Source organism: Antrostomus carolinensis, unplaced genomic scaffold (assembly GCF_000700745.2).
Source record: "Antrostomus carolinensis isolate BGI_N321 unplaced genomic scaffold, ASM70074v2 scaffold8804, whole genome shotgun sequence".
Classification (NCBI taxonomy): Eukaryota; Metazoa; Chordata; class Aves; order Caprimulgiformes; family Caprimulgidae; genus Antrostomus; species Antrostomus carolinensis.
In genome coordinates, this window is record NW_010308661.1 from 127,152 (window position 1) to 136,413 (window position 9,262).

General features: G+C 37.6%; 1 protein-coding gene across 1 annotated transcript in view; it reads right to left on the reverse strand.

Moving 5' to 3' along the window:
• INTS6 (integrator complex subunit 6) overlaps positions 1 to 8,909 on the reverse strand; it is a 45,058-nt gene extending 36,149 nt beyond the window's left edge. The window contains exon 1 of the mRNA XM_010165847.2: positions 8,754 to 8,909. Coding sequence (XP_010164149.1) covers positions 8,754 to 8,873 — 120 coding nt within the window. The 5' untranslated portion in view covers positions 8,874 to 8,909. The remainder of the gene's footprint in view (positions 1 to 8,753) is intronic.
• Between the last annotated feature and the right edge of the window lie 353 nt (positions 8,910 to 9,262).

Genomic DNA, 9,262 nt, shown 5'->3' on the forward strand with positions numbered 1-9,262 from the left:
TAAAGTCAGCTGCAAAGAATTTGGGTTTAAAGATGATTTTGGTCATATTTCCTAAAAATATTTCTGAATGTTTTATTCCAAAAATAACTGACCTTGTCAAGCCCTGGATCAAGTCCCTAATTACTGCAGCTTTCCTGCTTCACAGTAATGACTTTATATAGCTGGTCCTGGCTCAGTCAATGCAATTCACAGTGCTAAGCCAGGCCTCTGTTCATCATATACTAGAGAAAGGTAATGAATTTCACAGTTGCCAGCAGAGTAGAGAAAACACATACACACACACACACAATAAATTCCACCACAACACAAGGGGAAAAGCTAGAGAGAGAGTTATATACAAAGTTCTCCCTGCCTTTTTAGGGGTTATCAATCCAGAGTACTGACAAACTGATTGAAAGCAGCTTACTGACTGATGAACATAAGGCAATTCTGAATAACTGCCCCAATACTCCCCCACAACTCTCTCTGAGTTTATCACCACTGCAGCAGGAGCAACTTAGCTGTTTTAAAATGGACTCTGAACCACTACAGTTCACAGTCCAGCTTATTAAGGATCTGAATCAATCACTAATTTATTTTACTACCTGCAGTCACACAACTTGCTTCAAGTTTGGCACAACTATGAGCATGTCAGAGTTCATAAATTCAGGGGCAGACCATGCAGCAAGGTTGGATATGTCTCACATATAGTGATGCATACGATGCAGTCAGCATTCTGGGATTCAAAGCATTGAGGGGAAGGGTGCATTGGTGGAAGAAAGAAATGGCCACTTTTCACTCATATTCTGTATGCTAAGCATCAAAAAAGAAGGTCAGTGCCCTAAACTGATTCCAGCGACAAATATTCTGGATTACTTCAATGTAGCTTTTTGGGTAAAGGAGACGTTGACAACACGCACAGTGTATTCAGGTAATTTATCCTCAAACATTGGATGAAATCAGATTAACACCCTGCTCTTCACAAGCAGGAGCAGTTACATGTAGATAGGAAAGAAAACTATAAATTAAAGGAAATGGGAGTGGCTACACTGAAGAAACACCTAATGTGATGAAGTTGTATAAAAGTTTTCTGGACAAGTCAAGAACAGGATGTTAAGCATTATTTTCAATACATACGTCTCTGAGTCACTGTAAAAACCCCATCCTAGAGACCTCATCTGCACTGCAGTTCCTGCCAGATCAGTCTTCTAAAAGACCTCCAATGTTAAAACCCTGGAACTGTTAGGCACAATCAACACTTATTTATCTGCTACTCTACTTATCTACTGCTGCAGTGTTGCAAGATCCACACTTACCACCCATATTAGAATAACTAGAGTAGGATCAGATTTTGACACATCCTCTTGTCCTCTCATACAATCACCAGTCTTACCTATTCAGTGTCCCAATCATAGTCATTCAAGGTTCCTGACTAAGGTTAGTAACATATCTTGCAGCCAGCAACTTTTTAGCTATTTTAATTCAGCTGTAGATATTAACCTAATTTCCCCAGTAGAAAAATTTAGGCTTAAATCTATAGTGGACTGTAGATTTCTGTAAGCTCAGGGAAATCAATTAACTGAGGCAAAGACACTATCTCTAGAATGAAAACAACAGATGCTTAGGTAACAGCTACTTGATTTCTCATTAATGCAAGACTGAAATTGGCTATACCATAGATTCTGGAAAAAATCTAGTCCATTAGGGACCAACTTGATGGAACCAGAGTTCTACCCCTTCCTTTTTTTTTTTTTTAATATACAGGCCATAATAAAGAATTCTTGCTGTCAAGATTCAGAATTATAATAGTAAAAATATGCTGATACATAGGAAATACTTCATGAACATGTGATAACCTTCATAGACATGACAGAAATATACTACAGGATCATCAGAAATCTCTTATGGCTCAAAGGCTAGTCCACTTTAAAAAAATTCAAAGGTATATTAATACATATGAAAGATTTATCCTAAATACACATATGACCATTATCTCCTATCTGCAATGTTAGTTTTTCTTTAAATGAGACTGGTCTGCACTTTGGACAATTAAAACTGGCACCATAATTATGCAGTGCAAACTGAACATTTGTTAAGAGTTCTGTATTAGCTAGATACTAACACTCACAAAATACAATAAATTCCAATCTGTGGCATAAACAGGTGAAAACAACTTGATAAAAAGGTCAGGCAATATGATGCTGAAAATCACAACATGGAGTGGAAACATTAATACCTTCTTTAAGTGCAAGATGCAGATATGGGAATATTCTATGAACTGAAAGACTCACTATGTTGTTAAAGGTACAGAATGTACTACAAGAAAAAAGCAACAGCAAACAAGACTCTCAAGCAAAACAATCATAGTTTCAACACAGCCTCAGTTGAATTAAAACTCAGACACATTCACAAATAACGGTTCTTCCCTTCAGGCTTCAGAGATATGGACTGTCTACAACAGAAATCCAAGACTGAATGTAACTCTTGAATAAGAAAAGTGAAAACAAGCTTAAAGAATATAAACATAACCACAGAGACACTGCTGGGGGGGGATACTTGTGCTTCACAAGATAACCAGATTCCTGGCTCTATATCTATATGTATTTGCTTTGCCTCCCTGACAATTGGCTGTGATGAAGTGCAAATATATTTCAAAAGGACAAGAATACATCAACCTTTAAGCACACAAATAAGAAAGCCACTACATCCAAGGAGTCCATAATGAGCTGTTCAAGAGAACTGTTCCAGATGGAAAGTCAAGCCATGAGATTAAATTTTGGTACTCCTAACTGTCCTCAGACTTCCTCTGATGACTTTTTAGTGAATACAAGAATATCAGCCAGAGACAGACATCTGTATCATCAGCTTAAGCTCTGGCAGCATGAGTGCACTCACTTGACCTCTAAAAATCAAAGCCACAACGAACATGTTATGGCACTGCCCCTTCCAAATCAAATGTATTGGAGTACTGAGCACTTAAAGATTCAAAGTGGTCAAAGCATATTTGATATTCAGAATGTGAGGAAGTATCTTTCTGCTAATGAAACAGATTGATGAGATCATTTTAATCAGAAAAAAATGAAATACTTGGTGTAAGCTTATTTTAACTTTTAAATTCTTGTTTAAAAATATACTGTATTAGAACTTGGCAAGTGATTTTAAGAACACTAGAGTCCAATGTGATTATTATTACTGAGAATTTCAGTGGACTTTGTTGCTCTGGGAAGGCCAGAAGGCATGCAGTTCCACCTCACAATGTGAAAAAACACTGGCAACAATACCTGCTGTAGCTCTCATTAAAGGATACTATAAAACAAAACTAATTAAACATTACAAATATTTCCAGAGTGGACAAGATGGCATGCTTAAAGGTCACAGCCTAAAATGTATAAATTGGAAGTAATATGCTTAATTTCATCATGTAGGAGGTGAGAAAGACTGATTTTCATCAGCACTTCAGATACAGAACTTTGACATTAACAGGCACACAGGTTTACGTTCAAACCATTTCTATTCCACAGAAAACAGAAGAAATAAAAAATTCTTTTTTATATGTATTTCTGCCCGTACCATGCTTAGGCTTGCTATGCTGTTTTCCACGGTCTGAAATTCTCCCACTTGGTTTTGTCAGGGAAGAGAAGAAAAGAAAATAGGAGAATGGGAGAGCTGCTCTAGAAGTGCAAACCTCTGTCTCTACCAACTTGAGAAGCAAGCTGCCTGTACCACCATGCCAGCATGACAAAGCAGGAAATGCTAACCTAAACTCCGGTTCCAAATTTGGATGCACCCTCAACACAGGCCATTCCAGTCCAATGTTTATGACCCCAGAATGCCAAGACCAAAGTCATGCTCAAAAGATTTTTTTACTTTTGAAAGCAAAGAAATCCAGTAAAAATCCTCAAAAATCAACTGCAAAATAAAACTGCTCAACAATTTAAATAGAATGCATCACTGCAAAAGCATAATGTATGCAATGTTAGGGGATAATATTTCATATGTTTGACTTTTGTTTGGGGGTTTGGTGGGGGTTTTTTTGTTTCTGTTTGGGGTTTTTTTTAAGCTCAGCAGACTTTAGACACATATAAGCACATAAGTAAGGAGTCATTCTACAATGTATGACTTAAAAACAAAGCTGTCATGTGCCTACAAGCACAATTAGATTTGATCTCCTAGGTATGCTATTCACATGCAGTGGGAATACTATAGTATTTAAGCCATTATGGCAAAACATACTGATGCCTACAGACCAACACTAGGTTTCACTGTGTAAACCCATCAGCAATCCTGCTACTGTAGCTACAAATGGTCTAACCATGTAACTAAAAAGTAGCAGTTAACCTAAGATTAGATTGTTTGATGGTCATACATGGTACTAATAAAACCTTTGGGGGGGGGGGAAAGTGGTGTTTTAAAACAATGCCATTATATGCAGGACACCTTTCAACTTCCAGGTAAGAAATAGGTCTTTCCAGCTCTTAGCATATTATAGAGATCACAAAATATTCTTAATTAGTTGAATTCCATTTGGACTTTAGTTTGTTTCAAAATTTCTTAGTTATGCTTTTCTAAGTATGTGAAATGCAACTGCAGAGAAAAATGCTGTCGCCAAGACAGCACACAGCCTGGTAAGTCATCAAAACAGTGTTTCTTCTATTAGTCTAAATACAGACAGCACCTTATTCATCACTGTGAATGACAAATATCTATCACAAGTCCACTTGGATTACAGAAGCATTACAGTTGGCTTTTCTGTTTCAAAACAACTAAGCATGTGCTTTTGTTACATCAAATTTGTTTAAGAGTAAAACTCATCTCAAAGTCAGGTTTACTATACCAATAATAACCACAATGCTGAAGAATAAGTGTAAGATACTCTAGTGAGATAAAAAGCTCATGTTATTGAAGAGCACTGTTTCTAGCTGCAATATTAAAATGAAATTTCACCCTGAAAAAATTTGGAAAAATACCTTGTGATACATCAACTCAACCACTTTGAAATCCACTCAGGTAAGTACACTTTATCCTCTCAAACCTCATTCTATGCAATACTGCTGAAAAAAAATACTAGGAGACATTCATTATGCAAATAACAACAGGCAAGGTGAAACACATGGGGTAGTGGAGAATAGGAGCTTTAGTAATTTCAAACATCCATCAGATTCAAGTTTTGGTAGTGCTGTGTCGGCCCTTTGCACGCAAGTGCATCAGAACACCACCGGTACGTATTTTACCTACCTTAGAGTCAGAACTCAGAAACTTCACTACAGACTGCAAATAATTTAGGTACATAGATGGTTCAATTTAACTGTTTGTTGACATTTTTGTTGTACTATAATAGCTACATTTTTAATATTTTCTGTTTCCACGAAATGAGAAACACACCTATCGGTATTTAACCATTCCATTAACTGTAAGCAAGCTGCATGTTTGCCTCACTCATAACTATTCAGTTAAATTGTGACTACACATGTATAGGCCATAGCTACAAAATTTAGGAGTGTATTCCAAGAGGACAGAAAATCTGCTAGTAAAAGGCTTAGTACTTCAGGTTACCTGAAACAATGGAGAAGCTGAACTGGGGAAAATATGACAAAGATAAGTCAGTTATCTAAGTGCAAGCTGGGCTAATGAAGAACAATGTTTTGTGTGATATGACAGTGAGCCCTTACTGAACTTAACGTGTTTAAATTGCTTTCTTCCCAAAGCCATCCAAATCCTGTATTTCTCCCTAAGCTTTCTATAAAAATGCAGAAGGTGAAGAGGACCACTATTTTTAGTGAATGCTAAAAGCTGACACCCTATTTGAAGGTAGGTTCATTCTGCTATCATAATCAGCAGAAAGCACACTATGGGGCGGGGGGGGGGGGACCCGCAATGTAACACAGAATTTACCAATCTCAAAGCGCTGTAAAACTAAGGGAATAGTCACCTTAAAATAAGTGTACTTTCCAAAATCTTTGGTTGTTGACAAAAACCTCCACAAAAACATGGATCTAACAGCCCTAAGGAAGACAAAGGGTTTATAAAGCCATACCATAGCATTAACATCAGAAACAGCTTATGAAAAAATCTTCCAGGTTCTTCATAAACTAAGTGTGTTGAGAGTCTCCCTGTAAGAGATGCTGTGATCAGCTAATACGGCTGTACTCTTTGTAACTCAATCTTCATGAGCAACTGAGTTGGTCCTTATTTACTGAAAAAGTAATATGATAAATACTCATATTAAAAATCCAAACATTAAAGTTGCAAGAAAATATGAAGCAGGAGATTTTCCTCAATTTCAGAATGACCGTTCAGCCATCACTCTTGTTCAGGAAGCCAGCTGATGGAGAACTCTGGTCCACTTTGAAAGAAACCAAGTATAGTGAGTCACACTGCCATTTAAACAAACACTTCATACTCAGCAGGGGGACAAGACATCATGCTGTTGGATGACATAACCAGTCAGTCCCACCAAGCTTGTATCTTGTCTTGTCATCTGTATGTACAACAAAAATCTGTTTTACAATTAGTACCCATGAAAGAAGTGGATCTCAGCAAACACCTTAGAAGCTTGTCAATACACCAAAAAAATAAGCATGACAGTCAGAGGATGTTAAGCTAGAGAAATTTTCCAGAGAAAAGCTTAATAAAAGTTTGGATTTATTATTTCATGTAATACCACACCTAAGATCATCTAAATGCTGCATTTTTGGAAAATTATCTTCTCCTCTCACTCTAAGATAATCACTCTTCAAACATCTGTCTGCTATATTTTAGTTAAGTAAACTACTCAAATATTTTATGGTCTTAATACGTGTAACTGCTTTTAAAAAAAGTGAATCAGCATTTTATGTTTTTAGTGAAAACTATTTGAAATGCAACTGAGTATTCTGATCACTTTTATTATCCTGAATTTGTACGTTTCTCATAGCATGTACATTTAAATACCCATTTATCTTGAGCAGATGTTAGGCAGTGAACATCAACAATAGGAAGCTGACAGGGTAACACGAATGACAGTGCTCAAAGGCCAAGGTGAAGTTGAGAAAAGTTAATTGCCCTGGATCTCATCCTTTGAGTGCTGAAGAATTCTTAACACATCCTTAAGTGCTCCAGAATTTAATCTGATTGATGAAAAACTGATATTTTGATTAGTAGAGCCAAAATGAGAACCTGTGACTTCAGGAGCAGATGACTAGGCACTTGCAATATGTTCATCTACTTTTGCAGACACTAAAAAAGGAGTTATAATTTCTGTTTAGTCACCTGACTGCACATGTGGAAGAGAGCTGACTCTTCAACAGCCAGCTCCACATGTGGAAGAGAGCAAAAAACATGCATAAGCAAGGATGGGCTCAACCCCAGATAGAGACTTGTAAACAAAACAGATCAGACAAAGAAAAAGTAACTGCTTCACAGACAGAAGAGCAGCTACTTGCAGAAATGAACACTATTAGTCAGTCAAAACAGTCACGACAACTCAAATGCCCACTTGATTTGAGCAGCTGAGCACAGCTGGTTCACCTAGAGCATGTTATTTGACATAGGTTTAATCAGAATGTTATAATTGCCAGTAGCAATGGGAAAGAGCAAGCTTTTTTTTTTTTTTGCATGTGTGCCTACAGTGGTAAGTGTTCAAAAAAGCTTCATATACCTCATGTAACTAAACAAAAACATCGGAAAATGGGAAAGATTAGCACACAGATGTACAAGAGAACGGCAGATGGTAATAGATAAAAAAATAACCATGTGTGGAACTAGCACTTTTTTTTTTTTTAAGTTTCATCACTAAACTGGCATTTTAAAAATGTTTAGGCTCACTCGATCACCTAGTGGCAAAGCCACACAATGCAAGGAGAGAAATTCCCAAACAAACATGCCATATTATCACACACACTCTGCTCAGCCTGGAAAGTGGACTTATTTTCACAACCACATTCCCATGTTAAACACCGAGAGCAGTAACTAATCCTCAGGAGTACAGGGAGCATTACATGAGAACAAGAAACAAAAAGGGGAGATTCAAGTCAGTACGTCCCATGTGAAAAAGATATTATATACTTTGCCCAATACTAATAATGTCCTTTACGCAAAATAAAACCACAGTCTGATCCAGTGCCAGAAAGAACTCGGTACACTTCTTAAAGTACGTTTAACCTAGAGTTACTGTCTTTTAGCAACTCACACTACTGAGCAAGAGAATGCTGGCCCACCCCAAAAAGAAGTGCTTTTTAAAAGGACAGCTGCAATATACACATTAGAAAAGCACAGCTTCTCAAGGCTCTGACACAACAGGCTGGTTTATAAAAGTAGAGGTATGCTGAGAAAAGTTGTAGCAAACTCATTGGAAAGAAAGGATTTTGAAAAAGCTGTGCTCCACTCAGTTCTTTTGGACATGCAGTGCTGTTAGAAAAACGGCTCAGCTCCCAAACTGTACCTAATTAATTATACAGCACTGTATAGAGAAAGCAAAGTTGTCTCACCAGCTAAGGTTCTGAAACATAGACTGGATACAAAAAAAAAGACAAAGTTTAACTGAGAAGGTCAACCTGGAGGCTACATCACAGTTTAAAAACTGAGGAATGACTGAAGTTAAAAAAGAAAAGTCGGGTACCAAACTACAGTAAGCGACTGCATTTCTTCAAAGTATCTGAGCTCTGCTTACTTTTGAATTAGCTACCATATTGAGTATTTAATGAAGATGCTGCTTTGGACAACTAGCTAATTGTTGTCTCTGGGAAGTTTGTGTTTTATGATTTTCTTTTTTTTTTGCCTATTAATAGTCAACCTACCTGCCCATAGTTGTCTATGCCAGTTACTAATCTATTTAAGTTTAATAAATCAAAAGCTGTCCTTAGGGACTGGCCAAGAGTTGTAAGTCCTTCAGCTTGAAGGTTTTTCAGTTCATTCATAAACGTTGCATGGTTTTCCTTCCAGCCAGCCTGAAAAGAGAAACGTGAGAAGACTTATTGCCTAGATAGGAGCTTTGCTTTCCTATTAGGCTACAAAGTGCCTTCCTTGCTAGCTACAAATGCTAACAAAACACCCCAGAAGTTACTAATATTTAGTATCGCTCCACAAAGCCTAAAAACATGTACTTCTCTTAAACCTCAGAGCTCCCCATCCGTCAAATGAAGATTGTTGATTTGCTCCAGAGGACAAATTTCTGTGCGGGCACCGATGCAGAAACCTTGCGGCTACTCACACCGCTCGCCCACAGCCCTTTCTAGATGGAAGCCGATCGCGCTCCGAAGCGACCTCCAACAGGTTCAGCGTCCCGTGTCATGTGGGCCCCCCGCCC